The sequence below is a fragment of the Rattus norvegicus genome, chromosome 8 (genome assembly GCF_036323735.1).
Source record: "Rattus norvegicus strain BN/NHsdMcwi chromosome 8, GRCr8, whole genome shotgun sequence".
In the NCBI taxonomy this organism is placed as follows: domain Eukaryota; kingdom Metazoa; phylum Chordata; class Mammalia; order Rodentia; family Muridae; genus Rattus; species Rattus norvegicus.
This window is the reverse complement of record NC_086026.1, coordinates 86,810,956-86,837,854: the sequence shown is the minus strand read 5'-3', so window position 1 is coordinate 86,837,854 and position 26,899 is coordinate 86,810,956. Positions and strand designations below refer to the sequence as shown.

General features: G+C 40.2%; 1 protein-coding gene across 22 annotated transcripts in view; it reads left to right on the top strand.

The window, feature by feature from the left end:
• Mlip (muscular LMNA-interacting protein) overlaps positions 1-22,364 on the top strand; it is a 269,627-nt gene extending 247,263 nt beyond the window's left edge. For all 22 annotated transcript variants that reach the window (XM_039082515.2, XM_039082514.2, XM_063266137.1 and 19 more), the window contains one exon: positions 22,054-22,364. In XM_039082515.2, the coding sequence (XP_038938443.1) occupies positions 22,054-22,056 (3 nt within the window). In that variant the 3' untranslated portion in view covers positions 22,057-22,364. The remainder of the gene's footprint in view (positions 1-22,053) is intronic.
• The last annotated feature ends 4,535 nt before the right edge of the window (positions 22,365-26,899 follow it).

The following is a 26,899-nucleotide window of genomic DNA, read 5'->3' as shown; positions in this document are numbered from 1 at the left end:
AAATAAGGCTGCGATGAACATAGTGGAGCACGTGTCTCTTTTATATGTTGAGGCATCTTTTGGGTATATGCCCAAGAGAGGTATAGCTGGATCATCAGGCAGTTCAATGTCCAATTTTCTGAGGAACCTCCAGACTGATTTCCAGAATGGTTTTACCAGTCTGCAATCCCACCAACAATGGAGGAGTGTTCCTCTTTCTCCACATCCTCGCCAGCATCTGCTGTCACCTGAGTTTTTGATCTTAGCCAATCACACTGGTGTGAGGTGAAATCTCAGGGTTGTTTTGATTTGCATTTCCCTTATGACTAAAGATGTTGAACATTTCTTTAGGTGTTTCTCAGCCATTCGGCATTCCTCAGCTGTGAATTCTTTGTTTAGCTCTGAACCCCATTTTTTAATAGGGTTATTTGTTTCCCTGCGGTCTAACTTCTTGAGTTCTTTGTATATTTTGGAAATAAGGCCTCTATCTGTTGTAGGATTGGTAAAGATCTTTTCCCAATCTGTTGGTTGCCGTTTTGTCCTAACCACAGTGTCCTTTGCCTTACAGAAGCTTTGCAGTTTTATGAGATCCCATTTGTCGATTCTTGATCTTAGAGCATAAGCCATTGGTGTTTTGTTCAGGAAATTTTTTCCAGTGCCCATGTGTTCCAGATGCTTCCCTAGTTTTTCTTCTATTAGTTTGAGTGTGTCTGGTTTGATGTGGAGGTCCTTGATCCACTTGGACTTAAGCTTTGTACAGGGTGATAAGGATGGATCGATCTGCATTCTTCTACATGTTGCCCTCCAGTTGAACCAGCACCATTTGCTGAAAATACTATCTTTTTTCCATTGGATGGTTTTGGCTCCTTTGTCAAAAATCAAGTGACCATAGGTGTGTGGGTTCATTTCTGGGTCTTCAATTCTATTCCATTGGTCTATCTGTCTGTCTCTGTACCAATACCATGCAGTTTTTATCACTATTGCTCTGTAATACTGCTTGAGTTCAGGGATAGTGATTCCCCCTGAAGTCCTTTTATTGTTGAGGATAGCTTTAGCTATCCTGGGTTTTTTGTTATTCCAGATGAATTTGCAAATTGTTCTGTCTAACTCTTTGAAGAATTGGATTGGTATTTTGATGGGGATTGCATTGAATCTGTAGATTGCTTTTGGTAAAATGGCCATTTTTACCATATTAATCCTGCCAATCCATGAGCATGGGAGATCTTTCCATCTTCTGAGGTCTTCTTCAATTTCTTTCCTCAGTGTCTTGAAGTTCTTATTGTACAGATCTTTTACTTGCTTGGTTAAAGTCACACCGAGGTACTTTATATTATTTGGGTCTATTATGAAGGGTGTCGTTTCCCTAATTTCTTTCTCGGCTTGTTTCTTTTTAACAACCTCAGATCATGTTCACAGGGAGATTTGTTCCCAGTTGAAGGCTGAAACTTGGAACTCTGCTGTGGTCGAAAACAGGAAACTTCTTAAAGGAAAGAACTTTCATGTGGAGGTTGTGTCATTCTCAATCAGTAGTATTTTCTAAAGAATCATGGAGGCAATAAATTGGCCAACTGTAAAAGAGACTTGAGAGCAGCTACATAGGGCCTAGCTTTTCTTAAACTGTCATATATTAATTTTGCAAAGTAATAAGTTTCATCATGACCTTCCATAATGCACATGATATCCCTTAAGTATCAACCCCACTACCATTTCTCAAACCAACTATCTCTTCCTACCATAATCCTAGTCCACTGGGCTCAATATTTTATTGTAATTGATTAATTAATTATACTATTTATTATTATTTTGGTAGTGAAGGATAACAAACCCAGAGTCTTACATCTAGTAAGCAGATATTCTAACGCTGAGCTATACTCAGCCTGAGGCAGATTTTAAGAGTTGAGAGACTGGGCTGGAGAGATGGCTCAATGGTTAGGAACGCTGACTGCTCTTCCAGAGGACCTGAGTTCAATTCCCAGCAACCACATGGTGGCTCACAACCATCTGTAATGGGATCTGACGCCCTCTTCTGGTGTGTCTGAAAATAGCTATAGTGTACTCATATAAAAAAAATAAATAAATCTTTTAAAAAAAAGAGTTGAAAAACTGAAACATGGAGAGGTCATATAGGGCACTGATATATAGACAAATTTGTAAACCTTTAGACACTGCCAAAAAGTGCCTTCTTTTAAATACAAGAAATAGTTAAGCTATCTTCAAAGCAACTAATTTTCTATCTTCTGTGATCTTTTATGAGTTATATAGCATCTAAGTGTTCTGTCTTCACTTTTTAAATTTAGCTAAAACGAAAGGAATGATTAGGACATATAGCCTGTTCTCCTTTGGAAGTAGTGGCATTTTCCTGAAGCAGGTGGAAACCAGTTTTTCATTGCAGACATATGGTGTACTGATTTTCATGAAGACAGACCCAGGGCACTGATGTGTTGTGCTGCCCCAGGCCAGGGATTATGAGTTACAGTCCTTTAGATGTACAATTGCTAGGATACAGCAGGGCGTATCATCTTGCAGCCTCTAGTCTTTGGAGGGAAATGAAACAAACTAATTTTGCAGTGCTCATTCATTTAGCAAATTGAAGAGCTTACTCATTGACTCTGAAGTGGAGTTGATGCTCGCAAATATCTGCACAGCAATTCGGCTGCCATTTCCTCAGCCACTCACCTTATCCCTTCCCTCTGAATTTTCTCCCTACCTTCCAATCATCCTAATTATGATTGCTTTTTAGTGAGTGGATTTGCACGCATATTTCCTCTTTCTTACTTCCAGGAGGTAACTCGGTTCATTGGGAAGTTTCCCTCATATCCTTCTAGACTGGTTTCAGGTCTATGAGGACTAAGTCCTCGCAACACCCAGAGTATTATCTATTAATGCATCTTTATGTGTTTATATTGTTAGCATATTAATTATATTGTAGTTTTTCAAATTTGTTTTGTTTTTGAGACAGGGCTTCTCTATTGAACCCTAGCTGTCCTGGAATTAGCTCTGTAGACTATGCTGATCTTGAATTCACAGAAATCCTCCTGCCACTGCCTCTTGAGGGCTGGGATTAAAGTAATGTAATGTACCTTCACAGCCTAGTTATTTTATTTATTATTATAATTATATAACTATAATTATGTATCATATATTATATAATTATATTACCATAATTACATATCATAGTATAATGATTTAATTAATTAAATCATAACATAGTATAATGATGCAATGTAATTAATATGATATTCTATAATTATATTAATATGACTATACTATCATTAACATACAAATTAATATGTAAATATTAATGAGATCATAAATCATATTTATCTCTCACACTCAATTGTAATCTAGATCAGGATACTATTTACTACTATGTTCATGACATCTAGCAACATGCCTGGCACATTAATAGGTGTAAAATTAAAAAGATCCATAGTGGATAATTTTATTACATAACCTCCATGTAAGTTAATGGATTAGGCACAGCTGATTTTGAATTCAGTCAACTGGAGGCGTGACTGGGCACAGTCTGAAGCACATTTCCCTCCTCTTTGGATAGGAGAATGTTGTTCATGGCCTCTCTAATTGAATTGCAGCAGCAGTTGTTAGAAATGCAGTTTCATGGCCTTCTTGCTTCTTCCTGTGCACATATGAGAAACTTCTAGAATGTACTCTGCACCATGAAATGTTTGAAATCAGGGGTCAAAGCCCTTGATTAGCTTTGATTGGCCAAACAGATTTCCAATACAAGAGAAACAATTAGGTTTATGAGTTTGAGTCTGACCACAGATAGCCCCTGAACTGTCACCCCCTCATTGTAGGATTGACCGGACCATGTTGGATGGGGATCTTCAGCTGCTTCTAATTTCTAAGGGCAGGGCTGTTAGGCAGACCCAGAAGACCCACATACAAACCTCATGTGTAGACCTTTGCACAGTTCAAGAGAAACCAGAAATAAGAAGCTGTAAGGAATCTGGGGAGTTAAACACTGACAAATAATGGCTTCTTAAAAAGAAAAAATTGTGAGAGTCAAATAGAACTTACCTGCTGTTCTCCCTGTAGTCTTCTATGTCTCCTGTGAGACATTCTGGACACTGGAACAAATTCTAACTGTTCACAAATTTGGAATTCATTACTTTTGTAAATAATTTTTCTAACAGTGTAATTCATTTTTATTTGTTTGATTTATTTTTCCATATCAATTTGTTCTTTGTGTTGGGTGAGTTGTCTATTGTGGCACAGACAACACAGAGATGACTGGCATATAATTTAGGACTCCCTGGGACTTGTGGTCTCATCTTAACAGACTTATACTGAGGGAGCATGCAGTACATTGTCCTTTTTGCTTCAGTAGATTTTCAAGACCTTGAGTTGCTAAGTGTAGAGACAGAAGAAGGTATATGGTGTGAAGGTTTATGAGGTATGGCTGATGAACTTGGAAAAGCAATCTTAAGGGAGGAAATTCTGAACAGTCTGTCTTACACTGGTGATCTCAGGGTGGTAAAACTTCCTGCAACACTTCCTCCTCTTTAGAGTTTCTGGCAGTCAAGGAAAATCCTGGTCCAGACAGGAGCTATTCCATAAATGTCACAGGATTGGAACCCACTTGTCATGTGCAGGCTTACTGTGCTTTGCAAAGTGTCTTCCGTTGAGTCGTTGGAGTCTCAGTACACATCCGGCTGGGGAGAATTCATCATTGCATCTCTTTATGGAAGGTCACGTGGTCTCTGGAGAAACAGCAGCTGGGTGAGGAAGCCCCCAGGTGGTCAACACGTGGTCCGGTTTTATCCTGGGTCGCTTGCAGCTGTGATCAAGTGCAGTGAAAAGCAAATGGATGTGCTACTTAAATACTGCAGTTATTAATGTACAAGGTTCTAATTCGGCTGTTACGTGGCACGCAAGACTGAGGTTTCCACCTGAGATGGAAAGATACTTTGTCTCATTTCATTCCATTTCCATCTCTGCCCTCTGCTAAGTAACGCTGAGAGGAGACCCGTAACCTTTCAGTTACCTTGTTTCTTTGAGGCTAAGTAGTAGTTTGTTTTTCTGAACATAGCAGCCACATATGTAGGCTTGGGGTCCTTCTGTATGTGTCTTTTCTTTGTGTAGCATCTATGTACAACTTACTTTAGTATATTTCTAAAACCGTTCCTGTTCCGATTCTTTCAGGACGCCTCTACTGTGTTTTATTGCCCTCATCTCTCCACATCTCTCTTCCTTGAGATTTACAAAATATCTACATTCAGCAGAGGTTTGACCATTTACAGTTTTACCTGTTCTAGTCAGCACATCCCTTTGCTGCTCCGGTGATTCCTGGAAAGTAGGGGAGGGAGGGAGAGGGAGGGAGGGAGGGAGGGAGGGAGGGAGGGAGGGAGAGAGAGAGAGAGAGAGAGAGACAGAGAGAGAGAGAGAGAGAGACAGAGAGAGAGAGACACACAGAGAGAGACAGAGAGAGAGAGAGGGAGAGAGAGAGACAGGGAGAGAGAGAGAGAGGGAGGGAGAGAGAAAGGGAGGGAGGGAGAGAGAGGGAGAGAGGGAGAGAGACAGACAGAGAGAGAGAGAGAGAGAAAGAGAGAGAGAGACCCAGGCTTGATCCCATTTCTTTTCCTAGACATCATTTTTATCCATCCCTTCCTCCCCTCTCCTTTTCCGCCTTTCTCCTTGCTGCCCCCATCTGGAATGGACTCTTTGGTTGGCCATCCATATTTCGTTTATCATTTACAGTGGCTCTGTTTAAGTTGGAGTAGCTCGTCATGTGCCCCTTGCTTGCCTACAGTACCCAGAGCTCCGATGGACACCTCCCCTCAGTTTTTCAATTGCTCCATCTTTGGAAACTGTCCCCCAGCTTCCAGTTATGCCTCCCTATTGCTTCTTCCGGCCATGAAATAAATAATTCTGTGTCTTGGTGCTTCAGTTTATCTGTGAGGCAGGGCTTAGACATTCGATGTCTGAAAGAAGAGGCAGGTGTGGTGTGCTTGTAACCCCAGCACCCGAGAGACAGGAAGAGGAGACTCAGAATTGGAAAGAAAGCCTTGGCTAAAAAGTGAAGTGAGACCCTAAAAACAAAACAAACAAAACACCAAATTCCTTAACGAGAAGACACGTGTGCATAGCTTAGCACGTCAGTACCTCATGAATTGTTGTGACTGAACTCATGACCTTTACGAGAGGCCAGCAGACTTCAGCTGCCTTGGAGAAAATGGGAGAGCAAATCTGTTGTACTCAAAGAGCGTCCTTAGGCCAAGTGGAAGGAATTTGGGACTTAATATAATTATTTATGATCCGCTGGTCACCGTTCTCTTTTGTTGACTGGGGTATCACTACATAGGTTTTGAAATTTGAAGTGATGATGAACTTGATTTAAGGTAAAGAGTGCCTGTGTGGGAAAGAAGGAATAGAACCTGAATGTAGGTGTCACATGCGACTCGGCTGCTTTTCCAATCTCAACAACGCTTTTTAGGGGATTAGGAAGTTTAAAATTTCAGGTTGCTTTTCTTGTAAGTATTAGGAAATTAAAATAGTAAGAATGTGCTATTACAAAACAATGGCGAGTCATACAAATACCGTATTACCCTTCCTAGGTGTTTTTAAGAGGCTGATGTGTCCAGCATAGGTGACCCAGGTTGGAAGTTTGAGCAGTACAAAGGGCACAATTCCAAGTAAAGCCTAGTGTCAGTGAGACCGTGAGACCATGTGACAGTGGATGCTTTCAGTTGCTTCCTAGGTTATTTAGAGCTTTGAGTGGCTTCACTCTATTTAGCCAGTGGTGCTGAGGAGGATTCCTGATGCCGTGATAGGCAAGCAAAGGATTTGTAGCTGGGATAGGGTTTAAGGGTTAGAAATTTAAATAAAAACAAGCGCAGTTCTTCAAAGCTTCTCGAGCAGTGCCAGCTTCTCTGATGAAGTGCCAGCAGAGAGACCAGGGAGTCTTCCCAGCAGCCAGGGCCAGAGTCCCCAGGGCTGTCTCAGTTACTGCTTTGAAGAACTGGGAGGCAGTCATCATCCATTGTTTGCTCAAAGCAGGATCCTATTGAAAGTGGAGGGGTCCATTCCTTTCTGTCACCCTGATTTGCCACTGACAGAAGGAATGTGCCTGGCAAATGGTTTCAAACACCTTAAAGTTGGAGCAATAGAGGTGACACAAAGAGAGTAGACGGCTAGGAGTGGAAACATGAGTTTATAATCCCAGCATTCAGGAGGCTGAGGGAGGATCACTATGTCATCAAGCTGTGCGGTGAGAAAAAAGGCAGGGGGTAGGAAATTGTGTTTCAGTACAAATTCTCTGTGTCATAGTCTGATCTTTACGGGCATGTTGTGGCCTTCTCTCTACCTTAGTGAGTTTAAGGGTCTGCATAGTACTCAGAAAATCCGTGCAATAAAAATAAAACTTCCAACATAGAGGAAGTTCTGTTAACCTCCTCTGTTAAATGTTACTATGCTGAATTGCATTGTAACAATATTAATCTGGTGGAATTACCAAATGTATGAAGTTTCTGTGTTTTGAGATTATTGAAGTTCACAGCAATGTATAATATTGTATTATCCCGGGAAATATATACTCTCTCAAAATGTATGTATATTTAATGTGAGTCCTAACATGAGATGTTATTACTTTGGAATTATATTATCAGAACCAGTGTCTGAGACTTGAAATACAAATTTCATCTTAGACTTTTTTCTATAAAATTTATCAGTGTTTTGAGCATTCACTCAATAAGTAACTAATGACAATATCTGCTGTATTCCTAAGCCGATTGGAGTTGATTCCTGACAAACACTTCTGGTACATTTGAAATGACACACGAGTACCAATATTTACATTTGGTAAAATCTACTGTTTACAGCAAAATATTAGATGTCATTATCTAAATATCTATTGAAATGAAATCTAAACATGTTTCTCCTCACTTTGGCTCCTGATCACAAGCCGGGCAACTTTTCTGTGAAACCAGGTCATCCCATGGTGACAATACCTGAACATGACACTCTTGACTCTAAAGAGGTAACGTAAGGTAGGAGTGGAGATCTCTGTCACGTTGGTTGTAGAAGCAAGCCAATCTTATTTCTTTCAGTATTAACAAAATCGTGACATTTTTAGTTTTGAGATTTTATATAATTACAACATTCATCCCTGGCCTTCCTCCGTCCTTGCTATTTTTTCATTCATGGCCCCTGTTTCTTACTGATTGTTATTACCTGTGTGTATGTGCATGCATATGTATTCCTAAATACAACTGGCACGATCTGTATAATGGGGCTTGTATGTATGCTTTCAGGCTGAGCATCAGGCACTGGAAAGACACTTTGCTTTTCCCCGGGAAAGGCTATTCTTCCACTCTCAGATTGCCCTAGTTGTCTGTAGTTGTAGGGTAGAGCCCTGTGGGCGTTTCCCCTTCCACCTTCGTGTGTCTATCGGGTCACTATTTCTGCTCACGCTTAGGTAGTCTGCTGGTGAGATTGTAGCGAAGTAGTTTCTGACATAACTAGGAGATAGGATCTCACAGCAGCCTCCCCAGTCTTTAGCAATGTTCTCTGAGCCTTGGGTATGGTAGTATTTTGTATATGTATGATTGGAGCTGGCTCCAATAACTCTACATTTTTATTGCTTGTGCTTTTTTTCAGTCCTCTTTATCTGGCTAAGTAAAGTAGTAGTTGTGGGTTCTTTCCCGATACCCGTGACTTCATTGTTCCTTGTTAGCTGGCTGTATTTCCAGTACCAGGCATGACTTACTTCTTGATTTTAGTCCCATTAGAGAGATGTTGGTACTGCCAAGGTATGCATGCCACTACTGTACTCTGAGGGTTATGTGCCGTGCTGGTCACTGTTGTAGTTAATAAATGTTATAGCTAGTAGGACTGCTGATTGCTTCCCTGCTTTGGAAGTTTGTTTAGGGCCTCTGGGCGTTATGAAAGCTATTTAGTACTCAGGGGGAAGGTATTCATATCGGTCTCAGCTCATGGGCATCTTGGCTCTGTTTCTGAAGTGCATGCTAAAACATGGGACCAACCTTCCAAAACAGGGACCAACCTTCTACTTCTGAGAGTAATCGAGGTCAATAACAATATAGGCTGTGTGGGTTGGGAGTCCCCTTGGAAGGTCCCAACCAACAACTGATAAGAGAGTATCTCATGTCTAGCACTGGAGACTTTGTTAAGTGAACTTTTGCCCTTGGAGGCCACCTTGTCATAACTTTTTAAAAAACATATAATGTTGTAGTAATAATTAATCAGGGGTTTCTATCCCACCTTTGATCATTTAGTCACCAGATAAAAGATATGCATCCTTTCTATTTATAATAAGCCTTTAAAGCACTAGAGCTGGGCAGATCTCTACCCTCTAAGCTATTGGTATCTACTTCTCTATCAATAACTCTGAGTTATAACTTCCATCCAGGCTGATCTTGCTCGGACTGGTCATCCTCATGGCCAGTCTCATGATCCCTTGCCACAGTAATGTCTTCCTCTCTCCTCTCCTCACTTCTCTCTTCTCTGTCCTCTCCTCCTGGTTTCCTCCTCCTCTGATTCCAAGCCCAGGAACCAAAGTCCTCCTTACCTGTCTTTTGCTCAACTACAGGCTGTAGGTATCTTTATTCACCAATCAGGTATAACTTGCTGGGGAGGTTACATTGGTATCATTTGTTGTACCTGAGGATTTCCCAATCCCTGGAAGCAACCAGCCTTAGCAGGGGTAGGGGGAGGAGAGGGGTAGTATTCAGCACTACAATACATAGCAACAGACCAAACCTCAACAAGATAATGATTACCTGGTTGACAGTGTAGCTTTGAAGAACCTGATGATTTAGTAAGTTTTTTCTTGCTGTATGTAGAGGAACAACTGGAATTCCACCTACACCCAACATTTGGACAAACCCAGTTGTCAGTCTTAGGCAATTTTTTGTTCAACCATAAAACCCACTGCTCATTGTTGAGTGTGGTTTATGTCCTGTGAAATATGCATTGTGTTTTAGTCAGAATTGCTGGGCTAGCAGGCTGTCAATTACTGGGACAGAGGATGGCTCTACTCCCTGTCCACATTTCCAACTCCACAAATGAGTTCTTTACATGGCAAGAATCTATGGGAAAGTACAAGCCGGATCTGCCAATACATCCTGATTTCATGGACTAATTTTTAGGTATATTCATATTTAAGCTGACAAACAGAGGTTAAATTTTAACCCCCCTCCTTTTATCTTTACAGAAGCCATAATGCTCAAAGAAAGTAATTCAGCAAAAAGTTCTATGTATGGTTTAATTTGTGGTCCTCAAAGAAGTATGCTGAATTTTTGTTTTAACAATGTTTCAGATAAAGTGGAAAATATGAGAAAATGTAAGTCTTACATCAAATTAATGTGTGTGTGTGTGTGTGTGTGTGTGTGTGTGTGTGTGTGCGCAAGTAAGCATGTCACAAGGTGCATGTGACATCGGAGGACAATGGTTGGTTCTTTCTACTATGTAGGACCTGGGACAGAACTCTGCTTATCAAGATCAGCAGCAAGCACCTGATTTTACCTGTTAAGTTTGAAATTGTGAAATTTAAAGGATTTGCTTATCCCTGAAAGGAGAAAAGGACCATACACATTTATTTTTACTTATTTTATTTATTTATCTTTATTTCTTTATTTTTCCAATACAACACATCCTGACCATAGCCTCCTTTCCTTCCTTTCTCCCAGTTCCAGCCTTCCTTTCCCCCCAGATCTATCACTACTCTGTTTCCTTCAAAAAAGGAGCAGACTCACAGGGATATCAACTGGATAAGGCATAATAATAAGATACATTCTGTATCCATTCCTCTGTTGAAGGGCATCTGGGTTCTTTCCAGTGTCTGGCTATTATAAATAAGGCTGCTATGAACATACTGGAGCATGTGTCCTTGTTGTATGTTGTAACATCTTTTGGGTATATGCCCAGGAGTGGTATAGCTGGGTCCTCAGGTAGTACCATGTCCTATTTTCTGAGGAACCACCAGACTGAATTCCAGAATGGTTGTACCAGCTTGCAATTCCACCAACAATAGAGGAGTGTTCCTCTTTCTCCACATCTTCACCAGCATCTGTTGTCAGATGAGTTTTTGATCTTAGCCATTCTGACTGGTGTGAGGTGGAATCTCAGGGTTGTTTTGATTTGCATTTCCCTGATGACTAAGGAAGCTGAACATTCCTTTAGGTCCTTTATGGCCATTCAATATTCCTCAGTTAAGAATTCAGTTTAGCTCTGTACCCCATTTTTAATAAGGGTATTTGATTCTCTGTAGTCTAACTTCTTGAGTTCTTTGTATATTTTGGATCTTATCCCTCTATCAGATGTAGGTTTGGTAACGATCTTTCCCAAATATGTTGGTTGCCATTTTGTCCTATTGACAGTGTCCTTTGCCTTACAGAAACCTTCAATTTTATGAGGGGTAGGAGAAAACATTATGAAACAAAGAAGTAAGGATAAAAATAAAATCCAAAATAAAATTCAAAATTTGCTTTTCAAGAAGTATTCACAATTTAGGTTATAATATAATATATTATTTTCATAAACTGACATTCCCATTACTATGTTTAAGGACAAATCTAAAGTCTGGATTATTAATTTATGTTTCAAAGACAGTTCATGCACTTTGAAGAAGATTTGTGTATATTTATGTATATAATTTTAAGAGATAGGGTCTCAATATTAGTGTTGTTATGAAATAAGTTAAAATCAGCTCAGGGTGGCTTTGAAATTTCTGTATATCCAAAGATGACCCTAAACTCTAAATTCTCCTGTCTCCACTGTGATTAGAGAAGTGTGTCACCATTCTAGGCTAAAGTTATTATTTACTTATTTATTTATTATTGTTTACATTTTAGTATTAACAATAGTATCATCATCATCTTCTTCATCATCATTATTATTAATGTTTGGTGGTACTCAAGATTGAACCCAGAGCCATATACACGCTAGGCAATTGCTCTCCTAACCTTCTATTTGGACAAATTTTAGAACTATCATTGTGCAAAGTCTGCTAGTTTTCTGCAATGATGACAGAGTGAAATGAAGATGTATGATGAATAGTTCACACTAGTACCATTGCATATATTTCTGGTTATACATTTGGAGTAATATACTTCAGGGTGGGATTTTTGGTTCCTTGAGACTATAAATATGGAAACACATGTTACCTCTAGCACATGTAGACACATCTGTGTGAAAAACTATATAACTCAATTGAGCATGACTATCGTATAACACTAGTTTCTTGTTGAATTGAAAGTGAATATATGGAACAAATTATTGAAAACATAGTGCATATTGGAAAATCACACACTTTCTTTAGCTGTCGTAGAATATAAGTACTTTTATTAGTCTGGTTTTGCAGCAAACCACCTAAGGCTGAGGGAAGCCAGTGCCCTGGAATAGCTGGGAAACATAGGCACTATCCAGTGTTAAATCCCAGTCGATTGCCTAGAAGTTTGGTTTAAGCATTCTCTTACACTTTGCCTAGCAGTTAAGTTAAAAACTTTAATGTAGATAAGGGTCTTTACAGTCTCTGTCTCTAAGTCTGCTCCTGTGTTATCTAGTTCCTTTTTCTCTTACATACATTTGTGGAATATTTGCCAATTTCAGTCAAAGGAGTTTAAGATTCGTGTTACCCAAATACGAAAATAGTTGAATAAATTTTGCTTTTTTTCTGATAAATATTTAAAACATGAAATATTATTACCTGTATTTCAAACTCTATAAATTTGATGCAAATTCACATATGCCACATTGTCTTATTATTAGTAGTGTTGATATGAAATAAGGAAAAATCAGATGTTTATGTAAACAACAAAAAGCATCTAGGCTAGACAGTAATACTGAACTGAGAACCTACCAACTTTAGGTAATATAGAACACTGCTTTGAGTTGCCAAATAACATAGGGTAGTGTCTTAGTTAGGGTTTTACTACTATGACCAAGGAAGTCTTATAAAGAACAACATTTAATTAGGGCTGGCTTACAGGTCAGAGGTTCAGTCCAGTATCATCAAGGTGGGAACATGGCAGAGTCCAGACAGGTATGGTCCAAGCAAAGCTAAGAGTTCTATAGAACTGACTGACTTCCAGGCAGCTAGGATAAGGGTCTTAAGCCCATACCCACAGTGACACACCTATTCCAAAAAGGCCTCCTGATAGTGCCACTCCCTGGGCCAAGCATATACAAACCATCATAGTTAGACAGATAATTTTATTGTGTTTTGTGTGTGCGCTTTGAAAACTTGTTTTTTTTCATTGAAAACAGATAGTCTTTATATAATATATTCTGTTTACAATGTTCCCTCTCCCTACTCCTCTCAGTTCCCTCCTAATGTATCTCCCATATGGATCCATACTTTCTGTCTTAGAAAACAAACAAGTATGAGGAATAATAGTAAAATAATGTAACACAAATAAAAAACTAACAAATTGGAACAAAACAACCGAACCCCCCCCAAAAAAAGCACATGGATGCAGATATGCACATGTCTGCACACTCAGGGGCCCCATGAAAACAAAAAACTTGAAGCCATAATAAGAATCTGTAAACTAGAAGAAAATGAACAAACAAAACCCCAAATTCCCTGACTTTACATTAAGAGACAAAGAAATCTCAAAAATGCTGTTGGCTTCATTTTGTGCCAGCCATTTACTGCTGTGCATGGGGACCAACCTTAAAGAGTGGCTTGTCTCCCCAGTGAGATTCTCTTACAGAAAAAGAACATTTCACCTCAAGGGTCTGTCAAATGAGATAGCTTCTTGGTTAGGGATAGGCATGTGTGTCTATGTCCCCTTTCAACTCTAGGACTCCATGTGGATCTGTGCAGGTCCTGTGCATGTAGCTACTGTCCATGTAAATTCATGTGTGTACCAGCTTGTTGTGTTGAGAAGGCTATGATTTTTTTTTTTTTGGTGTCCTCCAGTCCCTTTGGCTCTTATTCTCTTTCTGCCCACACTCCCTCAGAGTTCCCTGAGCCATGACGGGAGAGATTAGGTGGAAACATCCTTTCTACAGTTAAGTATTCCAGGCTCTCTCACTTTCTACATATTGTCTGGCCATGGGTCTCTGTATTTGTTCCCATTCGCTTCAGGAAGAAGGTTCTCTAATGGTGGCTGAGCGGGGTATTGGTCTATGAGTGCAGCCGAGTGCCATTAGGAGTCACTTTATTGCCACATTTCTTTAACAGAACAATAGAATTTCTTTCTCATCTAGGTCCCATGACTAGACAGTCTCAGGTTCTTGGCTACCCAAGTAGCACTATGCATGGGTTCCATCTCACGGGATGGGCCTCAACTCAAAGCAGGGGCTGGTTGGTTACTCCTGCGAGCTTTATGCCGCTATATTGCACCGGCACATCTTACACGCTGCTCGCAATTGTGGACAAGGGTTGGGAGCTGGGTTCGTATTACCTCTCTGCTTTGGTAGTGTACAGAATAACTGGTTTCTACGGGTACCGTAAATACTATTCTCCAGGGATGAAGGCTCCAAGTAGACCCAGCTCCATGGTCAATGATTTGTATAGGTGGTGTTCTCAGCAATAGAGTCTCACTATCCGTTTGTGCAGTGTCATCAATAGCCTTGGCAACATCCCAGATTGTTTGGTGGTTTTCTTCAGGATCCCCTTTGTTGTTATTTTAAGACTTTGGCCTCACTGTGTTTCTCTGACTGACCTGGGTTCACCTTGTAAACTAGGTTAGACTAAGACTCAGAGAGATCTGCCTAACTCTGCCTCTGGTGTGCTGGGACCCATCCAAACTGATTCAAGACTTAAAATTAAGCCACTGGGTAATATTTAAAGAACAATTTTGAGCTAGACTTAGAATATATGCAAGCCATCATTAAAGGACCTAAGTGGTAACATTGGTGAGCGGTAAAACTGGCTAGCACAAAAGGAGACAAATAATGAATGGAGGTTATCTTCTGCTGCCAGTGTGGCGTGTTACTAGCACTTGAACATTCTGGAGCAATTCATCAACTGTCTACAACTTCTTAAGCCGTGCCTTTTCTCCACACCCTTGCCTTATTATTTATTTTTCTGTATAAAAAGAACAGATTAAAGAAAAATATTCTGTTCTTGTAAAGCAATTGTCATGACTATATGCCTGGGAGATTAAAACTTTCCATTCATACACACATATATACACCTATACACATAGAATTACACATTCACATGCATTTACACACTCACATGCATGCCTACAAATGCACACACATATATAAACATGTGCATTACACAGGAACATATCCACATATGCCTAAGCAAATACACACGTACACACTTACACATATATACACACATGTAAACTCATGCACATATAAACTCAAGTACATACATAGGCTTACATACACATACACACTCACATGCATACTTACACACACATATATATATATACACATATATACACATATACATAATATACCCATGCTCATATGTACACATGCCTACATGTACATAAACATGCACGAGCACACGCTAATATGGCCATGGATGAATTTTCTCAGATAACCAGATTAGCTTTCTAAATAATCAATTCAAGCATGTATCAACTGGCTGAAGAATTTTGAAAGAAGGCTACTTTTGATTATTTGTATTGTCCACAGTTACATAATAATCTCCAAATAGGGGAATATTTAACACTTTACAGTGAGCCTTTCTTGCCTCAGATTAATAATCTCTGTGTGGGGATAGAGAGAACTTTGTACTCTGCTACAAGTAGTTATTTCTGCTTGCATGAAGCATATCTTATAAATTCAGCATTAGATATGCTTATACACATGTAAACATATATGCATCCTTATATGTACATTCTTTGATCCACAAACCACTCTATAACTCACTACTCTCTTTCTAGGATTAACTGTGAGTGCCACAGTACAGAGCAGCGTATTAACCAACTTGCCCTCTTCTGTCTTCTGTGAAGGACACCTTGAAATGCTTATGTTTCAGCTTCAGGATCAACTAACTTCCAGAACAGGACAGATTTCCTTCTCAATAACACAGTAGTTAATTAGTCACTAGTTTTCCATGAAACTCATACTCTGCAAATTTCTCTCCCAGTTTTATAATGATTTGTGTATTGGGTGCTGGGGGTTGAATTTAAGGGCTTGTGCATGCTGGGAGACACTGTTATGGAGCTACACCCCCCAGGTGTTCTCTTGTTTTCTTACCCCCTCTCCTTTGCAGACTTTGATAGATATTAAGGGTTGTCAGAATTCTGTTCCTGATATAAAGGAACAGTGATTGATCTGCTGCTGTGTGGCAAATGAAGTTTGTGTGCCAATCTTAAGGTGAATTCCAAAGACTCTGTTGATGTCCTGGGGTCTTGTCTACCAGACAAACATCCCCATTCTGACAATGGACACAGAAAGGATAAAAAGGCAGTTGCTCACAGGAACCGCCTCCACATTCTGGTTTGACTTAAAGTAAATATAATGTCTCCAACTCACTTCTCAAAATCAAACGTGTATAAATCTTGGATTGTTAAGAATTCAAGGCTGGGCTTTCAAGAGTGAACTTTAAACCTGGCTTATCTGATGATTAAAGAAGGGCCACAAACTTTGACACATAACTTGCTAGAGGACCAGAATGAATTTGTCTCAACGAAGATAGATGTATTCATAACAGGCACACAAAATGGCCATCTCTAGTCAAGACATCCAGAAGGCCATCCCTATCCCCAGGGTTAGCAACATCAAACCATCACACTGACTGTCTTGTCATTATTTCCTCTGTCATAAGCCCAAGTCTCTGTAGGTAAAATATGTCCCCCTTTAACGATTCCTTCTTGATAACTCCACCCAGAAGTCCTGTCATTTCCATCATGGTCATCCCACCTCCCCCTCTCCAACTCTCTCCATGCTTGCTCCCCAGTTCCTCTTTCTGCAAGCCCTCATGTTGTTTTCAACAACAGATAGTGTTGCCACATATTTAATAGCATCAACTCAGCAGAATGCAATGTTTATCATGGATAATACATTCAGAGATTACAAACCTGGGGGAGTTCTTATCATAAAGCCAGCCAGACAGTCAATTAAGTCTATTCTCTCAAGGAAAAATAAGTTAGTTATCCTCAAGTACAAGGCATCAGTGTACTGCTTGTAACCCAGAGCTTGTCCCAGATTTCTCTGGTAATTGGGGAACTCATCTGTGCCTGATTTTTACATAAAAAAAAGAATTAAACATCTTTAGGAAGTAGAGTAATCAGGTGCTAGTTTACTCTGGGAAATAGAACAGAGCAAGAGGGAGAAGGAAGGGGAGAAGGAGAGAGGGAGAGAGGGGAGAGAGGGAGAGAGGGAGAGAGGGAGAGAGGAAGAGAGGGAGAGGGGGAGAGAGAGAGAGAGGGAGAGAGGGAGAGAGGGAGAGAGAGAGAGAGAGAGAGAGAGAGAGAGAGAGAGAGAGAGAAAGCCAGAGCAAGAGCAAGAGCAAGAGCAAGAGCAAGAGCAAGAGCTAGAGATGTGTTTGTACTTTGAAGAAAAGATGGCTAAAGCCTGAGAAAGACTTCCCAGGGTCTCACAAAACTCCCATCTAGTTCCCAAAAGGATTTCTAAACAATTCAAAGAACAAGGGTAGTATTACTGACACATTTTTAAAATACATACCTCGAGAAAAGGAGGACAGAGAAATATGTTCCAGTATGTTCAACTGGGAAGGTGAAGCCTGTATTTTAAACTTCCATCTCTCTTTTGATTTTTGTAGGAAAAACCTAGAGAGCCTCTCAGCTAAGTAACAGGAAGAAACGAGTCTCGTTTGTCGTTCCGTTCTAAGACTTTGGGCGAATCTATTAAGGAGAGGTGTGAGCCCAGCCATCTGAAGTGTTTTCTCCAAAGGCATCTTAGCAGGTGAAATGTAAATTGTGTAGTGCTGCGAGCTGTGAACTGAGCAGGCACCAGGCATCAGAATAGGATAGCTGGGATTATGGGATCACAGACCTGCAAAACCAGGCCCCGTAATCCATTCATGGCTTTGTTTAGATCTGACATCAGAATGATTTTCAAAACAGCAACAAACAAAGCAGTAAGGTCAAGCTTAGTAGCTATTTTGATCTCAGGTGTTCTACAGAACAGTAGTTTTGGACACAGATTGAATATTTAGCTTTAAGTGTCCATTATGTAGTAACTAGATTCTATGGCATGCTATATGTAGTGGTTTGCAAACCGCCTTGGTGGGGGTCACATGTAAGATATTCTGTTTGTCCTATATTTACATTACGATTTGTATCAGTAGCGAAATTGCAGTTACGAAGTAGCAATGAAACAAACTTTCATTATTGAGGGGTCACCATAACACGAGTAACTTCATTAAAGAGTCACACGATTAGGAAGGTTGAGAACCACTGCTATAGAGAGAGGGGACGTTTTCTCTTAGTTATTTGCTTACTTATTCACTTTACTTCCTGATCCTGATTCCCTTCCTGATTCCTTTAATTATGATCACTGTCATCCCCCTTTCCTGGTCCCCCCTCATACCGTCTGTCCCACTATCCCCCTTCCCATTCTCCTCTGAGAGGATGGAAGACCCCTCTGGGTATCCCCTGACCTTGGCACATCAAGACTCTGCAGGACTGGCACATTCCCTCTCACTGACAGGCAACAGCTATAGTGACAGCCCCGCTCCAGTTGTTGGGGACCTACATGGAGACTGAACTGCACGTCTGCTACATACGTGTGTGGGGCCTCGGTCTAGCCTATGTGTGCTCTTTTTGTTTTTTGGTACTTCGATTCTGAGACTCCCTTAGAGATCAGGTTAATTGGCTCTGTTGGTCTTCCTATGGACTTCCTATCCCCTCCAAGGCCCTCAATTCCTCCTCCAGCTCCATCTAATATTTGGCTGTGGGCTCTGCATCTGTTTCAGTCAGCTGCTACGGCCCTACCTAGGAAGTTATGCTAGACTTCTGTCTGTAAGCATAACAGAGTATCACTAACAATGCCATGGCTTAGTGCTTGCCAGGGGATAGGACTCAGGTTAGGCCAATGATTGGCTGGCCACTCACTCAGTCTCTGCTCCGTCTGTGCCTCTGGATTGTTATAGATAGGACAAAAGTTTTGTGGGGAGGTTGGTGTCCTATGGGAGGTGACCACTTCAGTTTCCATTTCCCCAGTGCTAGGAGTCTCAGCTAAAGTCACCCCAGTAAACTCCTGGGAGCCTCTCACATCCCAGGTCCCTGACAAGTCCCAGAGATGATCACTAACCCCCGACCCCTGACAGCTGCAGATTTCCATTCATTCTCCTGGCCCACTGTCCCTCTCTCCTGTCTCTTCCCACAACTGGTCCCCAGTGACCCCCATTCACATCCCCATGCCCTCCCCCACCAAGTTCCCTCCCTCTCCTTAATTAGGCTTTGTTCTATGGATAATAAACCATAATACCATTTATCATGGATTGTTTCATGTTGGTCACAGGTACCTTTGTCAAAAAAGAAGTTCACCAAGATATTAAGCCTTTGTTTTTCCAAGAAGCAGAGGGGTTCAGCTCAGTCCAGTTGCTTTATTCAAACATTCTACAAGGTTAATTGGGGTCAGGAAATGTCGCAGCTACCAAAGTTACCTTGCCCACGAGAGCAGACAATCCACGCAAATCTCAGTCCCTTTTGACCGTCATAATCAAAGGTACAAACTCTTTCTTGTCAGGAATGTCTTAGGACCAAGATCAGTGCAGCTGCAAGCTCTCACGGAGCACCAAGAGGAGATTCTCTAGACAGGTGTTTCTTCAAAGTTCGGTCTCCTAACGGTTTCTCAGCATCTTCTAGTTGAACCAAACATAGCAAAGTCTTTGCTGAAACATTTCACTTAAAGGTAGACACAAAGCTTTAATTTGTGTGTGTGTGTGTGTGTGTGTGTGTGTGTGTGTGTGTGTGTGTGTGTGATTACACAGATGTCTTCTCATCGAGGAAAGCTTATAAGTATGTACAAGTGACTCAAATGACTTAAATTCTTAATGGGAGAAAACTATTTAATGTCAGTGTGTGTATTTCTTGGAAGTAGTTTTGAATGCTGGATGTATGAAATCTGGTTTTATATCTCAAGTTCAACAAGGCAGATCATTTTGCCTTTGTTTTGCAGGAAAATATATGAGTATTTATATCACAGGGGCATAAAAACCTATTTACATTGCCCATTCTAAAGAAAAGCAACATTGGCTTAACGTTTCACAGGCTCCGCTCATTTATTAACCAAACTCAGCTGTGGCAAGAAGCCATTGGAGTTGATTCTCCTCAGAATTATGAGTTTTAAGTGTATTAAGTTCCTTCCAATATTTTCTTAAAGCCCAAATAAGTGTGTTGCTTGTTCAGTTGGCGATGGAAAGCTGGGTCTAATCAGAGTGTCAGCTTGAAGATAAGGACGCTTTATTGATTTATTTGTCTTCATCTTCTTACGTGTTTACGTTTGCTCCTCTTGTGTTTAGTTATATTGAAATTGGCAAAGGAATGGAGAAACTTCAGACTGCATCTAAGATGATAGCTCTACCTATCAGAGGGCCAAACATGACTCTGTTCTCCCAGCAGCATCGGAGAGCGAGGATGAGCCTGGCCTGAACTGTTCACCCTGCTTCAGCCTCTTTATACATGTACAGGAGTACAGTTACTCCTCAGCATACAGTGCCTGAGAGCCATAGGGTATATAATGTTTCATTCAATGTAAACATATGTATACACATTTCTGATGACAGAACACAAGGCTTACTCAATATCTGCATTGAGATGGCTATGATAGAGTAATTCGTGGCTATAACAACAATGAAAAGAAGTAGAAACTGTGATTAAATTAAGGTTGACTATGTGATAGAGTGGCCTTACATATGGCATTTAATATTCTTGGACTTTGATTTTATTCACTGTAAAATAACATCAAGATATCATGTTGTAATTTGAATTAATAGGTATATATATATTGTTTAGCATATATAAGTCATAACATTTTATAAATGCAAGCCAAATGATGAATGTAAATATCATTCACAGTATTATCTACCACATGAGGACATCTTGAGGAAAATTTGGTAGATACTAAGTTTTATTTGTTATCAATATAAGAGATCTATAATTTAGTCATTTCAGAGAATCTCAGAAAATGAGTGATCTGGTTCTTATGGCTAATGGCTGGCTATGGCTGGACCCTTCAGTGCTACACAGAGCTGCCTCTCAACCTTAATGCTTTTCTTCCTTCCTTCTTCCACTCTACTGAATACCATTTATCATAAAGGATGTGGAAGGTGTATGCTTTTCACAATGCTACTAAATTTCCTTTCTGCCTTAGTTACTCCCTGAGCCCTTAGACACATCTTGGAGCCAGCTCCAAAGCCTAGGTCTTTTGGGCCTCTACTCCTGCCTACGGTCTAATCTAGTGTAAAACTGAAAGAGTTAACCATGAAAGAACAATTGGCCTCCTTTATTTTCCTCTGGCCATGTTGGATTGTTTTTTCCTCTGTCACGAGTTAACACCTAAAATTGAAAGTTCTAGTAATTTCCTCCCTTGTCATTGTATCATAGTGTTCTATCAGACTATGTTTTAGAAATTAGTTTCCTTTCCATCTCGTCTCTGATGCTTTCTTTTGTCCACTTGGTCTTCACTGCTGCAAATGTCTATCTTCATTAGTCAAGTTTATCTTATCTGTTCCAGACAGTCTCACTGTATCAACTGGGAACAAACAGAAGCAGACAAATAAAGACATGTTTGTAATCGTTCCTCTAATGATAGCAGCATTATCAAGCAAAGAAAATCGACACAGAAAGAAATACAAGAGGATCCTTGCTGTCTCTGCTTTATGCCAGGGTGCATTTTATGAGTTGGACTTCAGTAGAACTCCTACTCGCTTTCCCTTCTTGGTTTAGGTATTGCATTTTAGGGAATGATGCAGGACTGTGAAGATCCTGAAGGAAGGTGGACATGTAACTGCACTCCTTAGACTTCCAACCTGGGAAGCCAACATGACTGTCATGAAACCAGATCTGGTCTGCTGAGCCCTCTGGACTACCGCCTGATGCAGGGACTCTTTTCACATTTGATACCACATCTACACATTAATGTATAATTTTCAATGTATTTTTTTTGTAGATGTCCTCACATTTGTTCGTCTCTTGTTTTATTTTGCAGTAACGAAGCTGGAGTGGAAGTGGAAGCCAGTTTGCTGAAGAGTTTTTGGAATGCCATTGCTAGCTGCTTGCTAGACTTAACTCCTGCTTTTTCAGCAGGAGTGCTCTGTTGATGATCTCAGTCCAGCAGAAGTACCTGAAAGGTTTGCTTCAGTCACATAGCATTACCACACTCTACAAAACCCAGAGCAAGATCATAGCCCTTTAGTTCCTTGCATTGCCATTCAAGCCTATAATGCCTTCTATTAAGTCGAGAGCAATACTAATGTTCCCCTATATTTAGCAGGCAAATAAAGAAGAATTATAGCTGAATACAAGAATGACTGTGATTATTTTTCCAATGATAGTTTGTTTAGTGTATAAATTACTAACAGAATCGGGTTTCACTATTTTTAAAATAGTTTTTGTACCTCACACAATACTGATATTCCAGGGTCCATCAGTGAAACTGTACGCATAAGAAAGATGGTCTTTTCCTAATACATGCTGTCCCTTAAACTATTAGGGTTCTGACATGCTGCACGGACTGTGTCCCAGAGACCGCCTAAGGTTGGTGACCAACATTATGCAGGGATGTCTCAAATAGCCATGTTTCTGTCTATGGCTACCTGATTCTTAAGAAAGCCACCTCTAGGTCATGATCCCACAAAACAAGCCCAAACTATGATGGCAGTCCCAGGAGCCCAGCAGGGCCACAGTTGCTGCCAGCTCTATTGAGTATGCTCCATCCATTCCCTAGTTGTCATTCCAGAAGTTGATCTTAGTATCCTCTATTAATTTCCTCCTTTTGAGCATCAGGAAAGATCAGGAAATCACCCATCAGGCTCCTCAGCAGTTCTCAACAGCAAACTTCAGGCAAAGGAGCCTTTTTGACTTGCCCTTGGCATGTAGCTCACACTTCATGAGAGCCAGAGCTCAGCACTGCTTCTTCCCCCCACCTGCTTCATCAGCCCAGTGATCCAGTTCAAGGGAGGTTCCTAGAAAGTAGCAACTGGAATTGCATGCTCCACTATCAGCCACCAGTTGGTACCTGGATGTATAATTAATATTTAATAATAAATTCCAGTGTGGAATTGTTACCTGCCCCAATGATTTCTGTTCCCAAATGAAACACACACACACACACACACACACACACACACACACACACACACACGCACGCACCCACACACACAGCCTTTATATTTTAATATGCCTTAACTAGCACAGTAGCTGGGTATCTGCTTAGCCTCGATGCTGCTCCAGTCTACCTCCCACTGATAGTCCCGAGTCACTAATTACTAATTTCTGTGTTCCACCTTAGCTGCTCTAGAAACTGTCAAGCAGTTTTCTGGGCCTCATCCTCTTGGCCCCCTCTACCTGGTGGCTTTGCTCCTTTCTCCTGTCCACACCTCAGGCATGATGTCTTTCTCCATCCGCCTTCTCTGAGGTCTCCAGCCAGGGAAAACTAAACCTGCCCCCTTCTCTCTCTGTTCCCCACCTATTGGCTGCTGACATCTTTATTTATCAATCAATCAACTGAGGGGTAGGATCCCAGAAGCTATGTGCAGACCCTCTTGTACAAACTAATTTGGGGGACACAAATTAGCATTAGAACACAAGCAGCTATACCTGGAAATATAAACTTTTGCTTTTTTTCTGCTGGTATTAGAAGTGCAAAGAAGTCTTGGTAAAGATCTGCTCATCTCTTCCCCAAACAACTACATTGTCACCACAAACCACACACTAGGTCTTAGCATTCACCGAGTCTTCTTATGAACCAGTTACCACAAATTGTTAAGGTGACTTAATTTGACTTAACTTTCATAAAAATGATTTTGTGAGGCAGTTGATATCATTACTCATGTTTTATGTTTACAAAAGTAGGCATATCCAAATGTCAAAATCAAGCCAGTAAGTGGAGGGGTAGAAGCCAAGTAGATTGATTCTAACACCAATATACTTTTCAAAAGTTTCATTGATTTGTTAATCCGCTCATTCATTCAATTGTTGGTTATACTCCTAATATCAAGCACAATTGTTTCAGCAAAACCCTTCTAGTATTTGATTATTAATTGGTGACTTATTTTATAATATTTTATAATATTTTCAATTGTTCCCTTGAAGAAGGCAAAATTCTTATGTTTAATGTTTATATGCTATGAAGATTTTTTTTTGCATAAATTACATTGCTTGCTTACATTGCTTCGAGTATAGCTGTACCCAATTTAATTCCTACCAGAAGTTCGGCAACTGTAAAGACAACTTTTAATATGCAAAAGTTGATTGAATGTGGTATCTTATATATCTTATGTGTTCAAAGGCTTGTGTTACTTGTTTTATGTTGTTGTGAAAGACTAATCAATAACTGACATTAATAATTTAAGAGGAGGAGTGAAAATTTATTTCAGCTTGTGGCATCTGACATTTCAGGCCATAGCTCCATTGATTCAGGTCCACGCTGGGTAGAACAGCACAGTGCTTAGCATGTGTAGAACAGAGTACATCTGTTCACGTCATGAGGATCAGGAAAACTTGAGATAGGAAGGGATAAGTTGTAGTAAAGATATGGTTTCCAGTGTACTAGGATGCATCCTAAAATGTCCAGAACCCCTCAAAATAGTGACATCAGCTGTGAACAAAGCATTTAAGACATGAGTCATGGGGGGGCAACACATACATGTTTCATGCATTGCATTGTCAAGCACACATTATTAGATTCATTTTATTGGTAAAATCCTTGAATCTGTTTTTAATGGAGACATTAATGAACACTAAATGTATCATGAAGCCTTTTCATTCTTGAACTACATCTAAAGATCACATGTTCAGATGAACATCGTGTTCTATGTTTGTTCATCTTCTCAGTGAAGATAAGCATGTTACTAGTTTGAAGACAGGAAGGGGAGAAAGTGAATCATCAGAGAACCAACTGCCTAAAGGCTCACCCTATGGAATTTGCTGTCCAAAGGGGTTTGGAGCACAGTGGATGTTTCTGAAGAGGAAAGATGTATGTCCGTTTGTAGAGAGACAACTGTGAAGCTGTGTCCCATCTCAGCTAGGGTTTCCCAGAAGCCAACTGTAAGACATGCCTCTAATGCAGTTAGCTACCTCAGCGGTGAGTACCAAACACCAGGGAAGCAGCAAACACAGGGTCTGTTATCAAGCCATTTAGCAACATGGGCAACTGGAGCATATTCCTTCAAGGAATCTGGGATATAAAACTTAATGAATGTGTGTTAGAATTAGTTCAACTGTGAGAAAAAGAAAGGTGGTCATTAGTCTGTAGCTTGAGTACCAACCTTCACTGGCCACAAATTCGATTTGTGAGGCTTTTAAACAAAAAACTGAACAAACAAACACCATTTCATTAGGCAAATCCAGTAGGCCTCATTATTTACTGTGAAATTGTTTTCTTAGGGGGGAGGGGTAGTCTTTTGAACTGTAGTGTTCATTCCAGGTTCCAAAATAAAGGGCAAGAAGAAAGAGACAAAAGAGCGCTTGTACCAAGGGGCTATTCTCACTTTAGTATTCTGGGCAAGCAGAAAACCTTGCAGGTAGCAAATGGAACAAAAATTTTTCCTTCAAGTAGACTTCTGTGGATTTGCACATTTGAAGTTATCTTCTATTAGATATTAAATTAGTCGCGAGAGGGTAACTTCGATAGAAAGAAAGCTTGTTTTATTTAGATTAAGTCCAGGGGATTTCGAATTATAACCTAAGAAAATATTTTTCAATTTGTTTGAAGCATGTTACATTTGGAACTTTTCCTTCATTTTCTGTGGTATACTATAAAATTAACTATTATATTACCTTCATTTTGAATGCTCAATTTGTTTGAGTGGAATCAAATTTTCTTTACTATGTATTTAATGAGTGTCTGTTGATACTTCTTAAATGAGGGTTTTATAATGTGCTTTTAAAAAATGTTTGTGCAATTTCTCGGCATCACTTAAGCACCTGAGCCTACATTTTCAGTGGCTAAAAAGTTTGAAGGTAAATTAAAAAAAATTATTCAAGAGGCAGAGGAAAACTTCACTAATAATGAAATAAAAGCATGAAATAAATAAGGACAAAATTTTCCAGGGACCAACAGATCGCAGCTAAAAAAATATGAGTGAAATCTTTACTCTGAGAACAATAATAGACTAAAGGGAGGGAGAAAGGCACCCTTGCCTTGCCAGAGCATGAGGACAGGGTGGAAGAGTTCATGTACTGTGGATAGAAAAGGAGATGGTTCCTTGGGAGGCTTGGGAAGTCTTTCCAAATTCGAACTGAGTTATATCATTTATGTAGGAGTCCAGAAATATTTACCAATTCTGCTTTTGGGTTTCAGTTGAGTATTTATCTGAATAAAAAATCATAATAAAAGAAACATAATTTGTTGGGAAGTGAAAATGAATAGTTTTTGTTTTCTAATAAATATGGTTTATGAAAAATTGTTTATTAAGTCATTGCACATCAGAGAATAATGCCACTAAGGGACTTCAGAGAGGACTCTGAGGATGAAACATCTGGTGTTGAAGTACCAGGGTCTTACGATCAATTCCTAACACTGTGAAAGCCCAGTGCACTGTTTGCAGAATCGGGACTGGGAGGAGGTGGAGAACATAGAGGCAGACCACGGAGCTTGTCTTCAGCCAGAATAGCCAGTTGATGAACTCTAGGCCCAGTACGGTCCTCTTTCAAGGGACAAAATTGAGAATGATTGAACTCAGGGTTGATCTTAGGCCTCCATGTACAAGGGCAGAGCTACACATCTCAACATCATAGTCTGGTTTCCTTGGTACATTCTGTGTGTGTGTGTGTGTGTGTGTGTGTGTGTGTGTGTGTGTGTGTGTGCATGTGTGTGGTATGTGCGTGCATGT